At 34.8% G+C, this 27955-nt stretch overlaps 4 protein-coding genes across 4 annotated transcripts; 2 read left to right on the top strand and 2 right to left on the bottom strand.

Moving 5' to 3' along the window:
• Positions 1 to 630: 630 nt before the first annotated feature.
• LOC112571259 (cardiolipin synthase (CMP-forming)-like) lies at positions 631 to 7626 on the bottom strand. The gene is made up of 7 exons (XM_025250135.1): positions 6942 to 7626; positions 6475 to 6612; positions 5781 to 5910; positions 4715 to 4806; positions 4013 to 4081; positions 3520 to 3611; positions 631 to 3171 (listed from the first exon to the last, which is right to left on the bottom strand). Exons 1-7 carry the CDS (start codon positions 7497 to 7499, stop codon positions 3072 to 3074), a joined length of 1179 nt encoding a protein of 392 aa, XP_025105920.1. The 5' UTR covers positions 7500 to 7626; the 3' UTR covers positions 631 to 3071.
• Positions 7627 to 7650: 24 nt separating this feature from the next.
• On the top strand, positions 7651 to 15187 carry LOC112571261 (glucosamine 6-phosphate N-acetyltransferase-like). The gene is made up of 6 exons (XM_025250137.1): positions 7651 to 7807; positions 8648 to 8801; positions 9445 to 9507; positions 10233 to 10363; positions 10542 to 10603; positions 11046 to 15187. Exons 1-6 carry the CDS (start codon positions 7790 to 7792, stop codon positions 11194 to 11196), a joined length of 579 nt encoding a protein of 192 aa, XP_025105922.1. The 5' UTR covers positions 7651 to 7789; the 3' UTR covers positions 11197 to 15187.
• A 2317-nt stretch (positions 15188 to 17504) lies between these two features.
• LOC112571260 (complex I intermediate-associated protein 30, mitochondrial-like) lies at positions 17505 to 20359 on the bottom strand. Its single transcript, XM_025250136.1, has 4 exons — positions 20248 to 20359; positions 19488 to 20031; positions 18852 to 19037; positions 17505 to 18021 (listed from the first exon to the last, which is right to left on the bottom strand). The coding sequence occupies exons 2-4, from the start codon at positions 19974 to 19976 to the stop codon at positions 17797 to 17799; spliced, it is 900 nt and encodes a 299-aa protein (XP_025105921.1). The 5' UTR covers positions 19977 to 20031; positions 20248 to 20359; the 3' UTR covers positions 17505 to 17796.
• A 15-nt stretch (positions 20360 to 20374) lies between these two features.
• LOC112571262 (calcineurin B homologous protein 1-like) lies at positions 20375 to 27555 on the top strand. The gene is made up of 7 exons (XM_025250138.1): positions 20375 to 20541; positions 21311 to 21383; positions 21799 to 21879; positions 22282 to 22397; positions 24062 to 24165; positions 24480 to 24560; positions 24917 to 27555. Exons 1-7 carry the CDS (start codon positions 20475 to 20477, stop codon positions 24968 to 24970), a joined length of 576 nt encoding a protein of 191 aa, XP_025105923.1. The 5' UTR covers positions 20375 to 20474; the 3' UTR covers positions 24971 to 27555.
• The last annotated feature ends 400 nt before the right edge of the window (positions 27556 to 27955 follow it).

Here is a 27955-nt window from a genome sequence, read left to right as displayed (position 1 = left end):
GTCACTGTTCTCTTTCTTCTGTCGGCCGAGCAAGCCTACAGAAACCTTGTCGGTGAATCCAGCGTTCTCCTGCAATACTTAGTAGGTGAGTGAACGATTTCTGTAGGACAGTGTCTAATCGCTGCTTCTCGTCGATTCCAAGCTTCATGAAGCTTAACTGTGTTTGATGCACATTTCATCGAATATCATCAAACAAGAAATTAATGGAATTTCGTGCCGGTGCCTAGTCTCCCATGAAATGCACAAAACTGGGCCGAATTTGTCCAAAAGACTATGCATAGGCAACGCCAGGGTCAGAAGGAATCCCCAGACCTCGGCCAATCTTTGTATAATTTAACGCGTTTACTGGTCTTTTATTTCAAAACTTCAAGTCACTTTATTATCTAGATAAGACGTGTTCTTTTTTGCTTGAAGTTAATCCGTAAAAGAGCTTACTTACCATAATATATACTTAAAGAAGACGTCTGTTGATTTAAATTTTTTCATGAATCTTAGTCGTCTTGTAATCATCAAGCACAAATCGTTCACTGCCTAAAATGTTCCATGATAGCGAATGATTTTAAAATATAAAGCATGCTTTCGTTATCAATATTTGTTTTATGCAAACAAGAAAAATACAGAGCAACCTCCCAATTTTTCAGTTATTTTATTTGTAGTAATTTCAAATTGTAATCTGGCAGGTCTGACAGGCTTCCTGTTCGCTTCCCAGTTCCTGTCCTGCGTGATCGCTTGTGAGCGGTGTTTCTGTGTGGTCAGCCCCTTCAAAGCGCAGAAATACTTCAAGACCTCGACCATGGCCGTGATCATTTCAGTTGTCTGTTTTGTGCTGGTGGCTGGCATCTGGGTCATCGCGGGCAACAAACACATCGTCGTCTGCGAGTTCGACCCCGTCACCAACCGCACGAGCAACGTGCTGGCCTTCACGTCGTGAGTAGAACTTACTGTGAACGTGTGCAAGTTCCACACACTGTACCACATGAAGATTTTCACACATTGTTGAGAACGCACTCTTTGCTCTCCTTCATGTAATAATGGCATGGAGCCATCAACAAGTTTTCTTGTTTTGAACTGAAAGTGAAGCGCTGCCCATCTGTCGGTGAAACCACTATTTTGGCATCTTTGTTGCAGGTTTTATCTGGACAACAGAAAGGTCTTCGATATTATCGACATCTTCTTTTATTCCACGTCCTTCTCCTTTGTCGTGCTCGTCATCATCGTCGTCACCACGGCCATCACGGCGCTAAAGATTCACAAAGCCGTCGTCTGGCGACGTCAGCTGTTGACGACGACCATCTCACCGACTGCGACATCTTTAGCAACAGACGCCAACAGTTCTGCCCGCGTCCTACCGAGCCGAGAGGTGGCTCTGACCAAAATGCTTATCGCGACGTCCATTTTATTCATCGTCTGCACCATTCCGACGGTCATGGTGCAGATCTCGGCCTTTCTGGTGCCCGACCTAAGCTACACCGGTCGCTACTACAACCTGACCTCGGTGTTGTGGGAGATAATCACGCAGTTCAGAATCATCAACTGCTCAACGAACTTCTTCGTTTACTACCGAATGGGCTCGAAGTTCCAGGCCACAATCAGATACATTTTCTCGTGCGACAGAAGCAGGGAGAACACCCGAAAAGAAAAGGAGTCCGATAGTCTCCACCACTTTCATGTTGGAACGCAGTAGGAGCAAAATGGATTACAGATTGGACAAAGCCAATGTCACTTCCGTTGGCCGTTGATGAATACTACAACAACGTGTACCTATGTGACTCTAGTAACGAGTTAAATAAATCCAAATTATACGAACATTCATGCGTACAGAGAACGTTTGAGAGAGGGAGAGGGCAAGAACAAGAAGGAGCACACACATAACTAGTGTCACTATCATCTTCACCAGCCCTGCGAATCAGTACAGAGGAGGTTGGGCAAACTCTGACCATGCAGAGGTGCCGACGGGAGTCCTGCCGCCGTAAGGAGGGAGGGGTCCACTCCCTCGTGTGTTGCTCTTAAGTTACCATGAGTTTAGCTGCTGAACCGTCCACCAGCTGAGTTGTCTTTCGGTGACCCATGTTTCCGACAGAGGAAAAAAAAATCTTCTCATATCTACCCACCGTGAAGCAAGTAGTTGACGACTATATTCATGAATAACACTATGTGAATGTACGCTGTAGGAAACGATGAGCAATCCTTTATACCAATTTTCCACTTTCTGCCTGAAGAAGAGGAAATGAATCTCACACACATGACTATAAAGTCACACCAAATGACGAATGGAAGGCACTACAGAATATGCCCTGTTCACCGCGCTCAACTGTAGGTATCAATGCCTGCAATATGTCAGACTTACTGAATACCAGTTAACACACTTGAATAATACTATACAAGCCCAAAAATTGTTCAGTAACTGATTAATAAATGAAAAGTATCTCTGCCTCTGATTCTAGTCTTATGTATTTAAAACACTGTAGCATAATTTCTAGAATTTATTTTAAAAAAACTGTATGTGATAAATCTTGAAAAAAACAAGTCACACAATTTAATATTATTTCTCACACTGAAGGAAAAATTACTTAGAGATAAATGTCTTCTATTAAAACAGAAGTCATACACAATACTCTGTGTGTGTACATATATACATATCACTACTTTCTCAAAAATAATATTTCGATTGCATTTTTCCACCACTATACATTGAGAAAAAAATTTGAATTCATGATCAAGAACTTATTCTTGAAGTACATGGAATATCATAGAAGCAGCAAGACTTCATGACCTAAACTTCTGATGGAATCAAAGAATAAAAGACATCTTTGTTCAGCAAAAAATAAGGCACATGTGTGTGTGTGCATCCACTCACTTTCTGACATACGAACACAAAATCTGCATATGCAAATTTCTCTATCACTCTCTCTGCACACTCTCTCATCCTTTCATACATCCATTTATGCAATGAGATTTCACATGCTTAAGCCATATTCAAGCAAGTCCAACATAATCTCTTTCTCAAATGCTGATGATCCATCGTAAAGGCAAAGTAAACACAGAAAATTGTTTTGTTGATGCAACTTTCCTTACAAGTCATTTTGATCTTTTTCTAGCAAAGTAACATATTTTTTCCATGACCACATGTAGTCTGCTCCTGATAAAACTGTTGTTGCACCTGCTGCATACCTGTAAACATAAAATCATTGAATCAAAATATTCTCGTTTATATTGTGCACGAATCAACATTTGTGATATATTTTTTCAAGAAACAACCAAAAAAAATGCAAATAGTGCTATTTTAGCTTTCTTTTAAAGTAGATAAGCTACACTACATAAACAATTTATGAAAAAATTAACTCAAGGACAGCATTTTGCCATCGTGAAAACAAACATAACAATCAATATGCACAACCTGATATCTTGAATGAGTTAAAAATTGTTCATGTATTATTAACCACTTGTGGTCTAGAAGCATCCAATAGCCTACTCTGGAAAGTAAATGTACATGCAAGACTATTTCAACTAAGAACTCACCATAAAGTTTGTAGAAATATGTGGTTCACAAATCCAAATACTGGAGCAGCAAGTGAAAAAGCCACCAGTGTCAATTGTAAGCTTGTGTTTAACTGTACACAGAATCAACCATCTTGCCGGTTGGCTTAAAAATGCACAACTTCCCAAATCTCCAAAGTAAAGTTTTTTTAATAGGATAAATTGGCATATACACTTTATATATATATATAAACTAACATTTTCATAAAAGAAACTATATACAAAATTCACCATATTCATTTAGTCATTTTCCTGTGTAGTTGGAAAGTAAATTATATAAACCAATATGGAGAAATAGTATTTAACAAAATCTGGAGGCTGGTTTAAGATTCAAGTAAAAAAAAAACCTGGGGAAATAAAGGTGCTCTAAAACCTTTCTGCCTTAAGTAACCTAAAACTTTTCTATCAATAAGCTGTTGAGGAAGTTTTTGTTTATTTGTATTATTAACAGATATAGGTGATTTAAAAAAAATACCTTGCTGATAAATGTTGGTGACAATTTAGCTGTTGCATGTGAAATATCAAAGTAGCGAGACAGAGTTATCTGAAAAGAAAATGTTAATGTCAGTTAATGTAATTTTCAGGGGCAAACATATACAAATACAAAAGATTCCAAAAATCTTTCTTTAAAAATGCACCGAATAAGGAAATTATAAGCATTTACAATTCATAAGCCCATGGTTATCAACATGTCCTTGCAGTTTTCTCTGCTTGTATTATCTTGAATTTTAAAACTTAAATTACAAATGACACCAGCAGCCCAAATTTATTTACACGAGTAACACATTATAATAGTAATAAAACAGTTTCACTTTATAAGAAACTTGCTGGAATTGGTAGTGCGCACCCCAAACAACACCAGCAGAGATTTTGCGATGACAGATTGGGAACTGACCACCCTTTAAGTTGCTGGACCCCACACTCTCTACAAAAATAATGTCATGCAGAACTACCATCTGCCAAACAATCTCTGAAAATAACACTTACACTACTAGCCATCCTCTACATCCCAGGCACAATTGCACAGGGAGAAAACACAGATTTATTTACATTTGCTTTGATGTTGCGGTATCCATGTCTGTGACATGCATAAAAGAGTTTTAAAATATTAGATAAGCTTTTGAAATGAAAACAAGAACATGAGAACAAGTTACCAAACATGTCATTTATTGCTTACAGGAGGTGGAACTGGCAAGGACCTGTATCGAATGTAAAACCCTCCAGCAATGAGGACCAAGTCTCTGAATACTATAAGTGCTGTGAGAGGCACTGCAACATACAGTCATTCTTCCTGCATACTCAACATCTCATACCTTCCACAAGAAACACAGTCAAACTCTTTCTCTGAGTAAACATCTAGTGTGTGTGTGTGTACTGATGTATTTAAAATTTCTAAACAATTTAAAGAATCCTGTCTCATCTAAGCATAAACTTTCTCTACTGAGAACAAGAACCTTAAGTCTTAATATGCAAAAAAGAAAACGGTGCACTATATCAGATAAAGTATGCACTTATATGTCTGCATTCTTAAGAGATTAAACAGTGTACTTTCACTTAGAGTACTAATGCATGGTGATCTTACACAAATTCTTGGTGCCTGATGGTCATAGATCCATTTCTGGATTCGAACACAATCAAAATGCTACAGAATAACTTGGCTTTTATATTCTGCTGTTAGGTTTGAATCTCTCCCTAATGTCATAATGACAAAGTCAAAGACAATAAAGGTTTAAAGTTTAAAGTCTCTCACACACTTGCTTTTACATGTACAACTTATTCAGGATATTATAATAAGCAGCAACTCTATGCTGGTAAGTTTTAAAATGCATATAACTCATTCAAATGATAAACAAGAATAATAATGGAAGGAATCTCAAATAATTTACAAACACAAATTTTTCTGAATGCTTTAGTTATTCATAGCAGGAGATTCAGAGATTTAGCAAGCTGTCACCCAAGCTCTAGTGTTTTGTTAGACAACATAATAACGGGAATCAATGCCATGTACTTTTCATCCTGGAAGAATTTTTCTATGCTTAATATTATTAAAGCTGGAAAAAAAATGATTACACTAGTACAAACCATTTTGGTGTAGGTTGGCTGAAGCAAAAATTATGGCATTCTTTGCTTATGGTTTCTGTACTTGGAAATTAATGTTTACAACAGCCAAAACCTTTCTGAGAATTCTTTAAAAAAAAAAGTGAAAAGTTAACAGACAAACTACACAAATGTTAAACTCTTACATGGAATAAGTCCAGCAGAGGTCATGGAAATTGAAAGAACTGTGATCAGAAGCTTGTCAGCAAGAGGATCCAATGCAGTTCCTAAAACTGACATCTGACTTTTGAAGTTTCGTGCAATGAACCCATCTAGCTTTGATTAAAACACAAAAGAAAATGTATCACATATACACCAATAGTTATGGTTCTTCACTAGCTTTACTTTTTTTTTTACATGGATAGATGTAAAATAAAGTGTACAATATTGATAATATATACATAGAAAAATACACATTCCATTACTGCTGCAATGCATTCTCCTAAAATGTTGTCCTTAGCATAAGATAAGCAGCTTTTACTGCTTGGTTGATGATACCAAAGTTAATACCAATAAAACAGTTTATCACTGGAAATGAAATATGTTAAGTTTAAGATAATTTAGCAAAAAGCTCTAATAAGTGAAGATTATTTTTAAAACTCTGTTGTCCTCATCTCTGTCTCACACACCCAAATTTACAGGACTGGCTGCCTTGCTGTGATATAGCCTTAGTTGCTGGCTTGGCATAAAACACCAATTACTCCCCCCACCCACCCTACACACAAACAGTTGCTACATAGTACTTTATTTAACAATTATTAGTATGATATTTTCATGCCATAAAATTGATAAATACCACTTTTATGATTTATATTTATTGGCTTACTAGTGGAAACTTACAAGATCAGATACTCCTGCAAGAGTAAAGATGCTCAGTGCCACAGTAAAGTTTTCATTGACTACAAGGTATCCAAGAAATGGTGCTGATGCCATACGCAGTGTTGTCAAGAGGTTAGGGATGGTCTTGATGTTTTCTTTCTGTTAAGGAGTAGATTGTCCAACACAGATTTTAAAAAAATGCTTTGTAAAACTCATGTTTAAGATTGTTTAAAGTGTTTTACTTTAAAATATCCATAGTTGTTACACTCTCTTAGTGTTATTAGATTGGCATTCCTTTAAATCTTTTTAACAGGACGGAAATTATCAAATCATAATGTAAACGATCTGTTATGGGTTGAATGAGAATGATGGGTAGGTGGTGGAAGAGAAATGAGACTAAAGATATACAAATATTTGCACACAAACGATAAATCATTCATTAGATTCATCAAAATGTATTGAAAAGAACGTGTATGATTTCCAATTACCTTCGGTTTTATACTCTCATTTAAATCAACTTCAACAGAAGACCGCTTTGCTTTCGTGCTCTGAATTCCTCTCTCCTGTTCACGTTGTGACGAACAGGCAGCATCGTCTGCTCTGTCAGAATTACAGGTGTTGCGTGTCGACAATGTGAAGTTACGACATGCACATGAAAAATCCAAAGTAATAAAGCCTGAATGATGTAGCTGGATATTTTTCCTGCTCATAATATGTGTAGAAATCATATTATTCAATGTTTTAATCTTCCTCCTAAGGGGAAATGCTTTTTCAACAGTTCTACTTCCAGACGGTGATACTGACAAAACCCTTGAATGTTGTACTTCAGTCCAGCGATGTAATCCGCAGTAATAAGCTCTTTCCTTCGTTGCGACATGATTTCCTATCAAATTAAAATATGTTCTGAATGCACGATAAATGCTACTATTAATGATCTCTGGAAAGACGACTCCATTCTGAAATATTGTAAGACCACACATGCAAAACTTTCTCAAGGGAGCTGCCATGTTTGTTAACTTTGCTGGTACTCTCTCAATTAAAGGCATTGTGTGGGATATCTCAGTATGTGAAATAAATATAAAACTAAAGAAAGAATATAGTTTCTGACCAACTTGTTATAACTGAAAAATATATCAATGCTTGTCAGAACATTTTATTAAAGCGGGCATTGAACCCGTCAATATATTTAGAGAGTACATTTTCACCTTTCGTAATACCACAAGTAGACGCACCTTATCAGTGGGAGAGCCACGTAAGCGAGAGACTCGGAACTCTCATATTAACACCCACACATTCGCGTCATTCACACTCGCGATCGTCAACTTTTACATCGATCATGTCAATACTTTCAGAGGTAAGCTATTAGATGTTTATGATTATGCTGATAACTTGTCGATGTCATTGTAAATACTGTCGATCCATGTCCTTAGTAGGTATAACTGTGTGTACGCGTGATGCAATTCGTCGCGCGACAGCTCCCGCCAATAACACCTTATGCTACTACTAGCTTATATCCTGGTTATACTAATGGTTTCCTGATATACGATATTGTATAGCTGGGTCATTTCAAAAGGCCGTTGAGATGTATAAATTCATCCAGGAATATTCAAGCAAGTGTGCTTCCCCACCCTCCCCAAAAAATGACCACCTCCTAAGTTTAGACCTCCCATCAATAATATACAAGTCTGCGTAGCTGTTTCGATCTTGGGTGTACCCAAGGGCAGCGGCATGTGCGTTTAAAATCGTACCTGAAGACAAGAGCACTTTCTCTATGTTATCTTACAATTTTTTAAAAATTAACTTATCAAGAGCAATTGAAAATAACGTTCTGAGACAAAAGGAGGAATTTTAAATAGTCACCACAGTGAGAGGCGAGAATGTTTCGGGGAGGTCTCTTCCTAATGGTTCATCTGCCAGTGAACTTGCTTTTCGGATCTGAATGAAAACGATAATTCCTAGTGGCATGGACAGTTGTTATGATGATTACAAAAACATCGTTATGATGCCCATTTTATTTACAGGGCTTGTTCTTTGTGGAACTTCTTATTCTGTTATTCTGTCATCAGTGAATGTATTGTGAAGTAATCAAATGTCTTTGGTATGAAATAAACAAAATCTGTGATTTATATTTAAATTTCTAGCACTATCTTTAATAGATGCAAGAGAATCAGTGAATGTGATTTTTTGATTTCAGAATGGTGTTGCAGACATTTTTCTTTTTGATGCTGCAATCTTGGAATCACTTGATTATACCAAATGTAAAGGGAGTTATAAAGGTGGTATCACACCAGAGAATCCTGGAGAAAATTTAAAGATCCGACCTTTGGCTCTTGGTGACTATCATAATGGTAACAATATGCTTGACATTCACATAAAAAAGATATGTATGCTTGCTTGTACATTCCTTTACAATCTAGAGTTTAAATAATTTTTGGATTTTGGTTTGATTCTTTGAAATTGAAGTCTGAACTTTTATTTTTACTGTAGCCACATGTTTTCATAATATGAGATCAAAACATTTATAACAGCATTAAGAACTATAATATAACTATAATTATAAGAACTACAACAACATTTCTAAAAGCTGTCAAAAAAAGTACAAGCAACAAAGTACTAAAAATGTACAAGCAACAAAGTACTAAAAAAGTACAAGCAACAAAGTACTAAAAATGTACAACTTTTGTACTAAAGATAAGTGTACATTGATGTAGGAATCAAATATACATTATCCACAAATCTAGGAGAGAGCAAAATTGTGTATGGCAATTATTCCTATTTCCCAAGATCTTAATACAGAGATAACAGTGGAGAAACTATTGTATAATAACTCCACTTTGTCATTATTTCATTAATTAGCATATTAATAGAGCCATTTAATTTGTCTGTTTTTGTTCCTTTCACTTGGGTGTCTTAGATGTATCAATATTGTTGGCTTATTCTGTGCCTATGAAATCACATTGGGAAAAGTCAAGAAAGTATCTTTTGTGTTAGGTTATATGGAACTTCTACAGCAATTGACTAAAGTTGGAGAAGTGACAAAGGCACAGTTTGAAGGTAAGTCTAGCTAAGTGTTTGAATCTCAACCATTTCAAGCAGATTAAAATGAGCAATTTATTCCTTTTTGATAGCTATATTTAAGAGCTCATTTCCAAGATTTCACAAAAATAGTCTTCAAAAGTTGCTCAATTTAACAAACAGAATTCATGATATCACCGTAAGTTTCACACAAAAGTAATTTTCATTTTTATATCCTATAACAAAAAAGACTAACATGGGCCCATCCCAGAGTTTATGATTAATATGACTTATTTATTATCTATAGTCAACAGTGTTTTTTTAATATGTGAACAATAGTAGTTTATTTAATGCTTAGTTTAGTTTATTCCTTGTTGCTCCTTTGAGGAGCATAGGGCCGCAACAATTTAATGCTTCTGCAGCTGGGTTTTTTTCAGTACCTGAGAAGAAACTTGGCACTTGTCATCCAGAAGCAATTTTATTTTCTCTGGATTTAATTTTAGTGTGCTCCATTTGTTATATTGAATGATGCTTGATGTCTCCACTTACACTTTTTTCACAGAGCAAACAATAACCTACAATAAATATATTTGAAGTAAGCTTTATTTGTTTATTACTCTGCTGTATACATTGCCCTGGTAAAGTGTTTGCAGATCTTCTTTTGCATGATTACTTTTTTGCCTGAAGAGTTGGCAGTCTTTTCTATTCTATATTCATTAGTTTATCATTACACTTGAAAGCACATCTTGTCTCTTCTGTCCCAGACAGATTCAGCCAGATGAAGGCCTGCCCTGACACATACTACATCATAGTTATTGAGAATCAGACAACAGGACAGGTCATTGGTTCTGCTACACTAGTCAAGGAACAAAAGTTTATCCATGGTGCATCAGCAGTAAGTGGGATCAAATTGATTATGATGTTTATTATGATATTTATCTTAATTATAATTATATCCTGAAAACTCAGCTTGTGTAGTTTATGTTTCCCAGGGAAAATGTTTAATGTGAACTCAAGAAAATATATAAAAGGAAGAAAAAAGTTGGAAACATTTTGAATTATGTTTTTCACAGAGAGCAAGAGTGGAGGATGTGGTGGTCAGTGACCTATACAGAGGCAAACAGCTGGGAAAAATGTAAATATTCAGCTTATTGTAATCAGTCTTTGCTGAAATCGCTGGAATACCTCTATCTTCTTACACTGCTAAAAAATGTTGTCAAGTTCACTTTTCATAAAATAATTTATTTGTATAATTTGCTTGTTACCACCATAGAGTGTGTATTTCAAATTGTCTACCATTTTACAAAAATATGTGAAATTTTTCCTTAATTTCCCTCACTTGGTATTTCATTTATCTTGCTTTCCACGCCTTTCTCTTTCTTACTTTCCCAAACACAAAGAAACATAATAAACACACCCAAATTGACATAATGAATCTGTCAATGTTTATTAAAAAAAAATTGTTTCAGTGTAAACAAAGAAAATGAAATTGTAGAGTATGTTGTGCGACTGTTTATTCAACAAAATGCAGAATATTGGTATATTTGTTTGATTATAGACAATATATTGTTTTGCAGATTGCTGGATGTTGCAGTCTTGCTTAGTAAAGCAGTAAATAGCTACAAGGTGTCTTTGGAATGTAAAGATCATATGGTGGAGTTTTATTCACAGTTTGGCTTCATTCGTGAAGAAGGACAGAACTTTATGCAACAACGGTGGTTTGATTAGGACTTGGAGACATTTTATATAGGAGGTGCTTTGGGGAGCTGCTGGTTGATAAATGGAAAACCTTTTGCATTCATGCCTTCAGTATGGCATGTCTGCAGACTACTGAAAGCATGAAAGCTTCATTGGAAAACTTGATGTAACTTGACAGGGTATAGCATGCAAAGTATAATTTATTGGCTGTGGGTTCTATATCACTCAGAAGCTTCTACTTTTGTGTCATGGTGTTGGTAAAGAGAAAAGTAAGATTTTTTTCAATCTGTATCTAAAAGAAAGAACTAAAAGAGAACTGTCGATACTGTAGTTATATTGCAGTTTTTTCCCCTTGGAAATGCATGTTTAAAAATAACGGGGATTAGAAATCATGGCTTTTACCAGAGTTTATGGTTTTGTGTAATTTGTTTAAATAAATATGTGAGCCAGAAAAAAAGCAAAGTTCAGTCACAGGTCACTTTTTGCTTTTGCTAATCCTGTGTTCTTAGAGTTTTGAGATCATTCCATTTAAAAAGCAACAAAAGCTGACTTTGCTAGTGTCTGTGACACTACTGGTGATCGTTGTCTCAGACTCTACCTCCTGATAGGTTTCTGCTTTCTTTGACTTGTGTTTCTTCAAAAGTCTCCAAAAATTATAATTTTGTCATGTTGTTAATGCCTTTCTTCTGATTTTTGCTTTGTCATTAGGAAAACTTTTTCCTATTCAGAACACAGGGACAGCTCTTTTGTATACTTTTTTTTAAACATAAAGTAGCACTAAAGATTAACATATCTTTCATGTTTGATGACTGCCTCATATGAACATTTAATTGATGGAACTTTCCTTGAAGGAGATTCCAACCCATCACCTTTATTTGACCATGATAGAATTTTGGGGTGTTCTCCCTCTCATTCTTTTCTTTAATAAAATATAGAAGAGTACTTGTAACAAATGATAGATTCAAAAAAAACAGAAAGTATTCTTCTGACCTCTGTATTTGTCTGTTTTATGGAGCTTTAAATCTCAGGTTGTCACTAGTGAAAGGTTTGTGTTAGTGTTAAAAAAAAAAGGATTAAAACCTGAAAAAACATATACTTCAAAAAGCCATGAAGATACCCATTCCATCAGTTTATTTGCATTGCTATCTTGTGTAAATTGTAAATGACAATGAATGAAACCAAAAGGACAGCTTCCCTCATAATATCCCCCTTTATTATAGTTTGCCTGTTTTTCCATCAAGGGATGGGATTTCATCTCCTTCCCACCCCCCATCCCCCACATGCACCACAATTAAAGCCATTTAAAAATAATGATGGTGGCTGGACCTTCCGAGTGATTCTCCCTTTTCCCTCTTTCCCCTCATAAAAGGACCATTATGTTACAGTTAATAAATGTCAGTTGTTGTTAGGATGTTTTTAATATGTTATTAGTGAGCATCTGTTTCAACCAAGGATTATTGGAGTTTATTTTAAAAGTTGATTTACCTACTTTTTTAAAAATTGAAGATTTCCTCGAATAACCTATTATTATAATTTACTCATGATGTGCACTCTCAGTTGACAGTGCAGTAGAAAACACACAGCCTGAGGATGAACAAAGCATTGTGCTGTAGAGGTAGGCTTAGAGGTAAGATGTGCTTCCAGTGCCCTCCTTGGCGAAATGGAAAGAAATGTGATGTTCGCTTTGACAGTTCAGAGGACTGTTGACTACTTAACTCATAAAACAACAGCTGTTATTGCTAGTAAGGGCAACTTAAAAGACTTTCAAGAGTCTTGTTTTTTTGTGTGTTTTTTTTTTTTACATGAAGCAAAACCTTTCTTTAATGTTCAAGAGTGCCATTTTAATCTTATCAAGTGTACGGATTTTAAGTGCTACCTTTGCATTAGAGAGTACATTGAGATGTCAAGGGAAATGTTAAAATAAAACCCAAAAGTTTCTGGCTTATGGCTCCTAGGCTGGTATCACATCAGAAGTATCTAATGTGGTTATAGGGCTGGGGTGAGTCCCATGAACTGCTCATCAGCATTTAGGTCATTGATTCTTTCATCCAGTAATGGGGATAATGCGGCTGATGTAATACACAGAAGACAGCATGAAGCCTGTGAGACTTTATGACGTACATAAGTTGTGAATATCAGCCCAAATCTTCATAGATTAAAAAAAATAAAAACCAAAGGAAAAACAAAATCCTACTGAATGAGTTAACCTTAAGAACTGTATTTGTATATGTGCTTATGTTTATATACTGTTGTATGTTTAACCTCATTTTTAAAAAACTGAATCTCATCTTTTCTTCAGTGTCATTTGCTGTGAAATAAGGACTTTGAAAGGGTAGTATATTAATGATAAGTTTATTCATCGTGAATCTTGGCCGTGATGACAATCTTGTAAATAGAGATAATATGCCATTTGAAAGTCCCATGTCAAGAATGAAAAGTGGAAATGATAACAGACTGAAACAGTATGGGGCTCAGTGTTGCTACATTTAAAGAAAATAGGCTACATCTACTCGTGTGTTTGGCTATCAGACGTATGTTTAAGAATGAACACATTGTGTGCATAGGTGCACATTCATTTATTTTGACATTGTCCATGATTTATATTTGATAGTGCAAATGTTGATATCTTAAAGGTCTAGAACTAAGTATGATGTTCATGTCAGTCTTTGCTCCTCTAGATTTGTGCCATGTTTTGTTTGGGGGTTGAATGTATGCCTTCCTATCCCCTCACCTCTTTCCAGGCAGCTTTGTGGTGCAACACGACACCACTACAGTGACCTGTTCACCACAGCCCAAGACAGAGCTAACTGGTGGTTTTGTCAGTCGCTGCGACTGTCCAGCCGCTTCCCCTGACAACCAGTACCTGAGGACAGGCGTAACCATTCATCATCTGGTACCAGTCAAGGGATATTAATGAACCAATACAGTGAGGATTCAGGGCTCGTTTAAGGACCACTGTTCTTTTTCTACATGTGATATCTTTTTACAGTATCATCTGCATTGTCCATGATGCAGTCTTAGTTGTTGACTGAGCATACATAAAACACCAGTTAATTCCCCTCCCCATCCAATACCTCTTTCACAAGTGTTATCAGAATTTTAATTAAACATTTAAGATTAAAAGTGCTTTAAAGTGAACAAAGGACACTAAATCATTAGAACTGCCAATTTATTCTACCAGGTACACTAAGTGTTTAAGTGGTAATCTATTTGGCCACCATTCTCATGAATCTCATCTATTACAACTTCACTAAATGCAAGTGAAAGCATTTTCCATTGGAAATAAAATAAATAAATAAAAAAACACTACAAATCTGTTAATAAATACCAAAGCTCTCTATGATATTATATAATTTTAAAAAGATGTTTAATCCTTTTGCTACTTATTTTGGTATTACCAATATGATCCCATATGTAGTGTTGTTGGTCACTAAATACTACTGTGCTTGCTCTTGAAATTTTTGTTATTTATCATTAACACTATTACTGACAAAAATGAATGATCTAATTTTCACAATGCCAGATGAAATAACATGTACAATAATGTATGCCCGGCATCATCTTGATTTATACGTTTTACATTTGTTAAAATCATCACCTTTACATATCAAGTCTCTCAAAGCTTTGCTTTGTATGTTTCTTAAAATGTTTGAATGGTTTAACCCAATTGCTATGCAATAAAGTCTCCACATTTAAATAGCTTCACACATGATGGTAAAGACTGAGGTATCCTCTAAATGTGAAAAACCTTTTCCCTAGATACAAAACACTGATTGGGAACTTGTTTATCAGGTTACTGTGTGCTACATTTGCTGTAGCAATAATTCGTCTACTATGGTTGGTGAGTTTTGTAATGAAGCAATTAAGTGCTTGGACACAAAAAAGCCCATTATACATGCTAAATATGTTTATGCGTGCATTATATTAACATTGGTTACACTGCACATTTGCAGAGGTGTTTTTGTCATAAGTTGTGCGTATATTTATGTGTGGGAATAATAAATGATGTATTTTAATTTCATTCTGTGGAGGAGTGTGTGGGATATGTGATGGGTGGGGAGGGTGCTTTGATATTTGCACTTGCATGAACAGACTAAAACAGAGGGTTTTGTCAGCACAGTAAAACTTTTGAAGAAACACATTTTTTGTGTTTGTGGTCTAGACCTGGTATTTTCGATGGAGAAGTTACTGCATGGAGACAAAGTTTAAACATAGATCTTGGTGAGCGATGTTCAACGTGGCAGATGGTCAAGCTCAAGAGAATTTAAATGTTAAACCAGTGTCGATGATGTTTAAAAAAGAGGGAAAAGAAAACGTGATTTTGTGCGATGCATAAATGATAGAAAAATCCTTGCATCTGCTGTTTTGAACTAATGGAATAACTGTATGGTGTGGCGAGTACTGTTTCATCCAGCTTGTAAGTTGAACAGTAAACTGCTGGCACACATTAGGTAGTCTAAACTACACTTTTATGCAAAATGATAGTAGAGAGCCACACAAATAGGTCAATGTCTATGTATGGTTAGAAGAACTTCATTACCTATTACGTACATACACTGATACACTGATGCGAAGTGAAACCTGTATAAACGTCTCATTCTGTAATAAAATGGGTCATCAACATCAGCACATCTGTGAGTACTGGTCATGGCAAAATATGGTGGCCTTGTAATGCTAGCCTTTTTTACATATTTTTTTCATTTTTACATATATTTGCTATGTACTCTTTTACTTTCCTATACTTTTGGAAGAGTAAATAAACTAATTATGTCCCATTATGCAGATCTAGTTCAAAAAGATTACAAAATACTCAAATCATCACCCCGGTGAAAAAAAACAATATTCTTTAACTTTATCTTACACTGTTTTTGTTTTAGTCTGTTGTATTTTTATTATTAAAATAATGGATTAGTGAAATACATGTTTTATGATTTGTCAAAGGGAAATGGGGAATACGAGGTCGACCTTAATTCTTGCAGTTCAAATGCTAAGGGACAGGCAATCTTAATAACAACTTTAAAGACAAATACACAATGGTCTTTAAAACGATCCATGAACTATATCATTTTAAAAGTGCATTGAAGACTGATTATTTGTTAACAATTGTGGTCCAGAAGGTAAATAACCCAGTATTTTTACTGACAACTTAAAGAATAACTGTATAATCATGAAAAAGCTTATGCTATTAGGACTAGTGATTAAAAAATAAATCTAGTTATCTGAAGAGATGTGCATCCCAAGACTAGAGGTTTTACTTGGAAGAAGAGACATTCACTACAAGGGGCTAGATTAGTCTTCTTTCTCATATCAAAATGTTCGTAGGGGAAGTAACTTCAGCAGGGATGGAAGAAATATTGTTAAATCTCTTATGATGTTTTTATTTATATATTCATTACCTTTCCGTTCCACTAAGAATATTCTTAACAAAATCAATCAGCCTTTGAGATTATTTGGAAGAAAAAAAACTCAAAAATTAAGAAAACCAGTGTAATAAGGAAATAGAAAGTGTTTGTATGTGGGCAGAGGGTTTAAATGCAGTGGATATTCATGGTTTTCTTTGTGCTATCAAGCTTATATTTGAATTCAATTCATCCACAGATGTCAGCTTTTAAACAATTTAGAGAATGCTTCCTAGAAAATATTACTGAAACAAATGTGTTCACCATTTTTACAGACTTTTGCAATAGATTTTGCAGAATTTCAACGAATGCTTGATGATAAAGTAATTTTTTTGATAACTATAGTTGAATCATGGTAATAATTATAAAAGAAAAAGATTTTTTACTTATGGAAAGAATCAGAGACAGACACTAAATGCTATGCACCATTGTTACTACTTTCTGCTTATTAGGATGTGGTTAAGTTTGCAGGGTTGGGTGTGCGTAACATTATCGCTTTTTCTTGGATCAGTTGTTAATGTCATAGACATAGAAGACCTTTTACAAATTGCTTAATGGCATGAAGTGAAAAATTTGAAACGTTAAAAGAAGTGAAAATGATACACTTATTTGCCTATTGTCTATTTTATAGAAATACTCTTTTATTGTCATTTTTCAATTTACTTATTGTAAGTTACAGTGTAAATTAAAATAAAATACAGGGACATTTGATATAGTGTGCTTAATCTTTATGTACATATTCTCTATACTGCTGGTTTAAGGTAATAAGTATATTATTATTAGACATTACTATTACAATATGTACTTAAATACGTTATGGCTACTTTTATTTTTCCGCCATACTGTTGTTAGATGATCTGATTGCCTATTCAATAAAGATTGAAATCAGAAAGAAAAAAAAGTTGAAGCATGTGTGCAGAGACAACCACTTAAAAGACATGTTTTCATAAAAACAGTTTATTCCAATAGCGATTGCTATGGTTAATTTTTCTCTCTGTGTAATAAACTTATTAACTATTCTTTGCATTCAATTCCAGTACTAAGTAAATCCACTGGTAAGAGTTTCTGTACAAAGTGAATTGACATGTACATATCACACATATATATTTATGTATGAATCTACATGCTTGCATGTCCACATATGCATGCAAGGACTTGTACATTCATCAACCCACCCTAAATCTGAAAAAAATGTATTCACAAACTACGGTTACAGCCATTTTTTTTCCTTCTATGTGTTTACATGAGCAGGATCAGTGACATAAGATTCATAGGCAAATGCCTCTTTATGGTTTTCATCAAACATGCAGGCAATATAATCTATTTCCAGGTAAAAAGGTCCTTCGTTCCCATCACCAATTGTGATACTCAAATGAGTGATGCGTTCCAGTTGAATAGGTTCTTGCTTGTCCTGGATACGGCCTTTGCTTGTGACGTAAAACTTGGAGAACGGAATCTGCATAGGAAGTAAATCCCAGGCTTATTATTTATGGACATGTAACACAGCTATCAAAGCCCCTTGATTTCTCTACAGTACTGACTAGGACATAATGTCAAAAAAATACATTATGAGGAAATACAATAGTCATGGACCACACAACAACATCACTTCAAATCAAATCAAATCAGACTTTATTGTCTGTCGAGGAGACCCAAGATAGAAATTTTTCTTTTGCTCACAAGGGCAGGCATACATACTCATACAGACATTTACACACACACTTTTAGAGGAAATGTAATACAGTCATGGAAGACACAACCATTTGTCTTTTACATGCATCACTAAATCTATAAGTTTAACAGGTAGTATGCCTTTTAAATATATTAAAACATTTTAATTTTATATTTGGAATTTCTCAGATGCTGTATTTTTGGTATGATTAACTTTGATCAAACTATATTAGGTAAGTAAATAATAACTCCAGTCATTCTGAACTAAGCATCTAAACATTTCTTGAATAGTTTAAATGGGTTAGATAAATTACGCATGTTCTCCTTTTTTAATCACAATTTCTTTTAAAAAAAGTTAATTATATGGTAAAATATAAAAATCAAAAGAAACTTTCATCATTAACCTAAAAATAAAATGCTCACAAAAAATTGTTTTCTTCCATAATATGCTCTTGCACTTCTGTCTCATCACCTTTTAAAATCCAAGACCAATTTACGCCTGATTTTTCAAATGATCTTTAACAAATCTAACATCTAGTACAGTAATAGGTAAAACAAAGATTATTAACAAAATTTATAACCAGATGCACACAAACAAGATAAAAAGCAACTAACCTTAGCTATCTGCCAGTATGGTCCACCTCTAGTAAAGAGTGTGTAGTGGTACTGATCAAACCAGTTTATGTCAAAAAACCGGTCCATGCTTATTGTCACCATATATGGACGACCATCACCTCGCACACGCATCAAAAGGTGGGTGAAACAGCTCCAGTCATGATTATCTTCCCGCTTAAATGACAGCTGTTAAATGAGAAAACATTCTTGTATATAGAACTTGATCACTCTTGACAACCTTACTAAGCTGCATCAGAAAATAAATGAAACTGGCTTTATTCCCCTTTGTGATGTGAATCTGAACAACTGTTAACTTCTCAAATGGCTTTAAATTCACATTTCTTAGGACTATTCCTTGATCTTATTAACTTGAACACTAAATTCAAGTCCGCAAAATATTGACAGGGGAGTCAGTAAATACATATCTGTTGCAGATATATTGGCTTTCTGTCTGTACCTATTTATTTATGATAATTCATACATGTAATCATGCAAATGTGAGCATACACCAATATATGTGCATATCTCCGACGCATTTCTGAGACACATGTAGGTGGTGTATGTATGTATTTTGACAAATAATGCAAATTTTCCTCAGAACTGGTAAATAAAGAATGACATTTATCTGCGACTTACAAATTTAGTTGGAGAACGGATGTTACAATAGCCTGTGCGTTTGACTACTCCATCTTTAGGAACTTGCTGGGAGAGATAGCCATGGAAGAGAGCTGTGTTGTTTGTGGAAAAAGTCAGATTTGCTTTGCTCTGACCCTCGTTGTTATCATGGTCTGAACTTACGATCCATTCCTCAACTCTCTTTCGATCATTGAATTTCCATATGTATTCATAATCACCATCATTTATATTAACAAATGGATCTGCACGGAATTTATGTTTCATTTCATCACCAAACTTTTTCATTTCTGGACCCATCATCTTCAGTCCATCTTTTATCATTTCTATGTGGGAAACTGGATAAGGTTTTCTGTTGCCACCTTTCTTGTCCTTTTCCCAAACACTTATGCAGACAAGATGTTGTTTGAAAACTTTGTGAATCCTATGATGAAAAAGCACTTGCCGTGCACCATTCATAATGCTTGCATATCTACACACACCTTGGGCCATGTTCCTGGATCAGTGTTTATGGTATGATAATTTAAGAAGTATGAGGCTGCATTCTCTGAAAATACAGAAAACGAAATCAGGACTGGAAAGTAACAAGAAGTAAACTACAATTAAAAATTAATTTTTACGTAGAATTTTATAGATATAAACATCAATATCACCGACAACAATATTTAAAATCGCTCCTATGAAACAATAACTTTAGAAGCATGAGATTTACTTTCGTCTTTTACAAACTTTATCTTTTTAGTATAATGTTTTCCGTCCTCACATCTAATAACAGCGTCGTCTTCACAGCCTTCGGTTAGTGTGGAAGTCCGTGGTTGTCCTTTTTTTTTTTTCTTCGAACGGTACGCTCTCCTCTGAGGAAGGTTGAATTGTTTCTCCGAAAGAGAGAGAACTCCCCAAGACAGGAAAGAATAAAGTCTAAAGGAGTAGTCCAAACCACGGACGTGTATAGATACCTGTTCGTGGTCCAAACAATTCATATCATACAAAATGGGGACTGGATCGTCTATGCAACTTCAGGAAGAAGAAATAGAGGAGATCAAAGCAGAAACAGGATGTAAGATATCTCTTAAACTACAAGTAATTTAGTATTTATTTTAAAGGCATAATCTAATATCAAAGAAATAGCTTCAGCCTAGCTCAGCTCAAGCTATTGTTCATTTGATAGCGTTGATAAACTACATTATTGATCTTTACCACGGGATACCATAAGAAGCATAAGCGCATCTCAGATAAGGAAATTGTAAACAGGTACATATTCTGTATCATTCCAGAGACCGTAAGCGTAGCTGCAAGAGGGGCAATTATTTGGCAGCAGCTCGGTTGCGATGATCTAGTGCAGTCATAGGAACATGTGACAGACAGATTACACATCTGAATCCAGAATCAATTATCCTGTTTTGATGACAAGCAGTTTTCTGTTGAATCAATAGACCTGGCAGTCATGGCAAATATGGGGAAAAAAAAACAAAAACATGGATGTTAAAAGTAAAAGCAGCTCTCTTTAGAACATTTACAAGAAAACTGCTGATCTTGATTTTAATTCCAGTATGGTCATGATAGCAGAAAGCGTAACATTGGGACAACAGGCCGGCACAATGAGTTGAAGATGGGCTAAGTAGAAGAAGCCCCCCCCAACCCCCAAAAATGCAAAAAATTATTAATCTAGTGGAGTTACAGCCACAAGGTGATACATTCATCTTTCTGTGATGTTGCAGGACCTGTGTTACAAGACTGGATTGGTACTTTGCCTATAAACAGTTAAGATGAATAACTATAAAAATTACTGGATACATTTAATAAATAATTATTTTCTTTTTTTGCAGTTTCAAAGAATCAGATATTGAGGCTGTACAGCAGATTTACAAGTTTAGACAAATCCAACAATGGTTGTCTCAGGTAAAATTGTCATAATTTTCACATATGGCTAAAAGCATATGCAACAAACTGGTGGATGTTATTTGACACACTTGTGCATATCTATTTATCTAAACTTATATCAAACTATTCTATACATAACTTAGGGGACAAAGAGCTAAGTTGATAATGATTGGGACAGATCTATATTTATTATTTATTACTCTTAATGAACACATTGCATTTAACGAATCAGAAATTGCTTATTGAGTTTCAAACCTTTGAACATTTTTTTTCCCCAGCTTGTTCATTAGTTTTTTTGTTTTGTGTTGTGATGTTGGGTTTTAAATATATTTGTGTAAAATTTCAAGATAATAATAAATGTTCCTAAATAAACGCTGAAAAATTGTAAGACACATAAGATATTGAAATATACCTTGTGCTTCCATTCCAACAGGCGTGAAGATTTTCTTCGAATACCTGAGCTTGCAATAAATCCACTTGGAGATAGGATTGTGCATTCTTTCTTTGCTGAAGGGTAAATAATATGTATTTATCTACATCTGTTAATATTATGTGCACATTAGAAATGGTGATTAGTATTTGTCTTAAAACTATTGCTTTCATAGTTCTGCTAGTCATTACAACTACAATGATGAAATATGAAGTCAGGGTATAGTTTTTTTTGTTACAGGGAAAGGGGGGGGAATGTCTCCACATTGCTGGATGCCTGTGTTGGTATTCTTCTGGTAAACTGTCTTTTTAGCAATGCTTTTGTGACTTCCACAGAGTTTGAAAATTTTTTAGTACACGTTATCATTATGTAGTACCATTTATTCTCACAAACCTTTTCAACTCACCCTTCAAAATATGAACCTAAAAAATGTTAAGTATTATTTCTTTGTTTTCTTGTAGCATAAATCAGACTCCTCTGTTACAGCAATGATGGTGAAACAATAAACTTCAGACAGTTTATGCGGGTGCTTGCCAGGTTCAGACCATTGAAGAAGAATATTGAGAAGAACACGATGAATAACAGAGATGAGAAACTAAGATGTATGTACCTGCATTATAGTCAAGTTTCTTTCATGCTGCATCTAACAACCATTGTTTTTATGTCTACGTAATTTCCTAAATATGCATTGTATGTTCTGATTAGCAAGCTAGAAATAGGCTGTAATGAAACAGAATAAAACATCCAGTCAAATAAGCAAGAAGATCAACAATCATTACTTAAGGATGTAAGATAGTGTTTGACTGCTTGTGATTCTTAACTGTTTGGATGGCGATATTTGTTCATGCAAGCAAGATTGCTTAACAGGCTTACAAAACTTGCTGCGGATTTGTTCTTGAATGTGTTTTATTATATTATAGTGGGATGCCCCTGTTTCTGCATTTTCATTCTCCATTTTCAAATGCTGTATGATCTCCTTTTGAATCTTCAGACTGAGATTCCTAGTTTTGATCTGTATTCACTGATCACTGTAAAATTTATCGGTATCATTTTCATTACACATCCTTTGCCACTTGATGGTGATTGTGGATGATCTGAATACTGTAGTTGGTCTCAGCTTCAAGTGACAGTTTTTAATCACAAAGCTCACCATTGTTTGACAGTTTGTAATCTTCCGTGACAGTGGTTGCTACTTTTTCTTATGTCGTCTGTGTAAAATTTCATTACCAGCTATGTTCGTTATGATCATTTATGATTCAAACATGGAGATTCTTTCAAGGAATATTTTATGACCACTTCATTTGGACATCTTTTTCTATTGTGAATCACACCACTTATTATCAAAAAGTGTTTTTGTTTCTAATTAAAATTCTGCAAATCTTTGCAACACACCCTCATGGCAAAATATCTTCCTCGCTGACATAACAGATGCAGATCTATTTCAGATGTGCTCTGAAGACAAGTTAGATTTGTTTGTTTCACCAAGCTTGGAACTGAAAAGTGGTGCTAGCATGCAGTCACTCTGGAAGGAGGCCTGCAGTATTTTTTCAGATACTCTTATTTATCATGCGCTGCTTGAGCTTAACTTATTGTCAGATGCAGTGTACCATATTAAAATGTGTTGATCCCCACGTGCTAAGAAAATGCACTATACAAGTCATTTCTATTAACCTCTATTTGTTTTTATGCTTCTTGTATTGTTCCTCTTTGCCTTGTCAACACTCCATCAACGATATTGTCACTGTATCTCAAGATTCTGTATTTCAATGCTTAGCTGTGTCATCAGAAGACTTGAACATTCAGGACTTAAGATCATGGAGTGGATATTCTTATGATTATGGAGACCTGCCCAGAGGGATGATGTATATATCGCTGCATTGAGGCCTGCTGGTTGTACCTTTTACTCATTGCATGGTGTTGACTTGCATGGTGGTAACACTGCATTTGTTGGCACAGTGTCTCCTGTCAGCCTCTTTCATTTGTTTCTATTTAGAATGAGTGCCATTTTTTTTCTTGTAAAGCGTGGAGTGTGTAAGTAATTCTTATAAACTATTTGTGGTGCTACACTCAGTGGCAACATAGTCTGCTGTGTCTCTGTGCTTTTTGCAGACAATTTCCTGAAAAGGTGTTTAAATAAAGATGTTTTGTATTGCAAATACTTGAAAGTCTAGACTAGATGATGAGCATATGCATTCACATAAAAAATCATATCACATCTTTGCACAATATTAGAATTTACTGTACAGTGATATGATAACATTTTCAGTTGCTTTCAAGATGTATGATCTGGATGGTGATGACAAGATTTCCAGAGATGAGCTAGTGCAAGTTTTACACATGATGGTGGGCGCTAACATATCTGAGGAGCAGGTGATGCCATATGATATACACTATTTTATATATAATCTTTAAAAAGTAATAAGTTCATAGCAAATATTTTAGTCTTAAAAAATCCAGTTAGTCAAGGCAATTCCACTGATTACATTTCTATAGGCAAAGTTATCATAAACATATAAAAACAATGAGAACTGTTTTTGAGGACGTAAATCAAAGATCATTTTTAGACTAAAGGGTGTTATGTAGGAAAATCCTGTATTGTAGGCTGTTGAATTAGATGACAGCTACTTTTGCTACTTATGTAAAAATTAAACCTATACTTTAATGTTGAATCTTTGTGAATAAAGCTGGGCAGCATTGCTGACAGGACAATCAAAGAGGTGGACTTGGACAAAGATGACTTCATATCATTTGAAGAGTTTGTTAAGGTAAGAGTAATTCAACGTAAGATAAGCAGTTTTATAAAGATAGTAGTTGTGATAGAAATTATGGCATGTGACCTAACTAGTAATATCTGAATTAATTAAACAGGTATCACAAACCAAAACTATTCTTAAGTGACCACATCATCTTTGGTAACATCTACAGTTGTAATGTTCAGCATTTCAGCTGACTTCTGACTTTGAAACAGCTGTTTTTCTGCCCAAATTGTTTTTTGTCCAAAACCTGTCCAGAAAATGTCTCCTGTTGTTCATTGTTGATGATTATGGATCCAAATGGAGATTGACAGTGTTCACTTAACATTGCCTTTCAAAACAATTTGTGAAATTTTTCACAATTGCAGGCCATGACAAAAGTGGATGTGGAATCCAAAATGAGCATTCGTTTTCTCCACTAAACATAAGCATCTAAGGAACACAAGACTGGTGACTGTGATTATCAGTGGAAAAGCTTTTATTGTAGTAACATTCTCCCAAAGGAACAGTGTTCACTTTAATGACGGGTTAAACGTGCTATTTTTGCAGGATAGTATGTCTTTACAGCTTTACAAGCATACCAAACAAGCTTTCTGACAAACCAAGAATATATCAAATTTTTATTTCTTATTGATTTGAATAAATTAATGTAACAAAGGGCAAAATTTACATGCTTGCTTATATCCACTGCAAAATGTTTATGCTGCTCTTATCTGCTTCAACAATAGCTTTTTGTGGATCACAAAGTCAGTATATGAATAGTCTTAAAGCCTTCAGATAAAAGTGAAGTCTTTTGCTTTTGGGGGCATCATATTCACACTAGCTTTAATGCCATGGTTGTTAGTTTCTATTTTTCATCTTAAGTGTCTAAAGTTTAACATTAGAAAGACCAAGAGGGCAGGAGTAACTTGGTTAAAACTCTTCATAATAGAACAAAAGTGCCACCTCTTTGGGGCCTGATCATCAGATTTTTTTTATAAAGCCCTAGACTACAACTAAAACTTAAAAGGCCACAGGTTCTCTCCAGAAACAACAGAACTATAGTCTGGCATTTGTTATTTTGCGGTGAATACAGTGTTGTCTAAGATATGGGAAAACAATCTTATCTAGTCAGTTGGCAGTCTAGTTCTTTCTCATGGAATGAGTAAATGATGTATCTATCATAGATTCATGAGCTGCAAACTATGTTAGAGAAAATTTTTGCAAAATTAATTCCCTACCCAGAAAAAAAAATTGCAATGCAGGCATCCTCACTGGTTTAAAATAAATAAAGTCTTATATTCTGGTTACTTCTCCCAGTCTGTATTTACGTTTTTTTCCTACTATTTATCAAAATATATTAAAAAAAAACCAAAGGAACTGCATTTTTTTAAGTTAATGAAAGGAAAACTTACAAATTAGTTACTTTATTGTAACTATACATGGAGTCCCCCCATACATTATCTCTCATTAAGTATAAGTGCATGAAAAGCTTTAGTACAAACAAGCTTCATCCTATATAAAGAATCAGTTTGGATTTTGGACTGTTCTTTGCACTTAATGCACATCTAAAAAAGGTAATATTTTAGTAGTCTTTTTTTTCATCTTGGTACACCATCTTTTCTTCCCGCTTTTCCACTTGCATTTCTCTGTGCTGCCTTTTCTTTGTATTGCAAGATTCATTCAAGGTTTTCTGTCATATTGAGGAATCGAATGGGTAGGGACATTCCAGAAAACTCTCAAACACCAAATGAAAGCAAGAATGATAGATGTGGGATCTGTAGCTTTTCATTATAATTACCAAAAGCTTTCTTTAAACATTTGTGTGTTGTGTATGTGACACTGTATGTTTTCTCAAAGTTATGTTTATGCATATGACTTTTTTTCTTGTGGCTTTACATCCAGATTTAAAAAAATGTATGAGAGGCAAAATTTTGATCTTATTAACACATGACTAAGAAATTGTTAAAAAAAAAATCAACTGATTTTTGTGGCAATATTGCATTTTTCTGAGCATGTGAAACCACAGATTTCTATTGGTCAGCAATGCTCATGAATGATTATTTTATATTCTTACTCTGTTAACCATTTATTACATCTTATTTCAGTATCTTTATGCATGCATTAAATATTTTTCCTGTTCATAAAAATGTCTTCCCTTTGTAGCTTTTATTTCTGAGTGCTGTTTATTATTCCAATAATTTATTTGTGGTATTCTTTATATGACATCTACAGCTTTTTTGTTCTTGCTTTAAATCCATTACTTTTTATCCCAAAAGAAGTGACCAAAACGAAAATCTATAATAAAAAAGCTCCTTTTAATAGTAATATATTTGCAACAGCATATAAAATGAAAGTGTTTTTGAGCCACTTTTTTAATAATTTAAAATGTGTCTTAAAGTACAAATGGTTAAATTTGAATATGTACAGAAAATGAACTATTGAATCTTATTGTGTGGACTTTTATATCTTGATGTATATCATACATAAGAATTGTATGCCTGTGTCAAAACATCTTGTAGTGTTTCAGAGTTTGCACACACAGTTAAAAAAAAAAAGTAACCCCCCCCCCTCCAAAAAAAACCCAAAAAACAAAACAAAAGAACTGATTTAGCATAATGAGTTTGGGAGAAAGGAAAATCAGAATAACAGAAAAGTGGGCCATGATCAGCCAGTCAGTCCTCCCTTGACCAGAACCTGTCATCGGGTGGGGGGGGGGAGTACATGGATAAACGTGGCAGTTGAGAGGACCTGCTCACTATTGCCCAAAATAGGCAGGAGTGGCAGGTCCTGTCAGCTGCCACATCTATCCATGTACAAGATGACCAGTCTAGTCTTTGACGTTCGTGAGCCAGTTCTTTCTTTGGCTAGTGTGGCGTTGACTACCCTCCAAGGTGCCTTGGACAAGGTGTTGAGCATGATCACTCCATATGATTAGTAGAACAATTGTAATCACATTGTGCACAATGCAACAGTTCAAAAAATTACTGCATATATCATCAAAAGGTGAGAATAAAAGTGAAATGTAGTTTGTATTTTATTGTAATGAGAAGGGAATGGATAAACTTAGACATTTTAATAAAGCAGTTTGATTGCTTTAAGGTTTTCTTATCAGACTTTTTGAACATCATCCTCTAAACTGGTTTAGAATAGAGAATTTGCAGTTTGCACACAAATCACTGAATCTGCAAGTCAAAATTACACTTTGGAGTGGAGTTTACATGCAGAAGTTTACAAAATTAGTAAGAATGATTGCAAACAATTCAACAACTACAGTGCATTTGTACATGTCTTTACATAGATTTCATAACCTCTTTCATAACCTCACCCTCTTTCAACATACTATTAAATCTAGCTAGCATTCAACTATTCGCAATATCTTCCTAGTATAGGTCCTACAGTGAAATCGAAATCCTTAAATCCATGAT

Source organism: Pomacea canaliculata, linkage group LG8 (genome assembly GCF_003073045.1).
Source record: "Pomacea canaliculata isolate SZHN2017 linkage group LG8, ASM307304v1, whole genome shotgun sequence".
Classification (NCBI taxonomy): Eukaryota; Metazoa; Mollusca; class Gastropoda; order Architaenioglossa; family Ampullariidae; genus Pomacea; species Pomacea canaliculata.
This window is presented reverse-complemented; position numbering and strand designations above follow the sequence as displayed.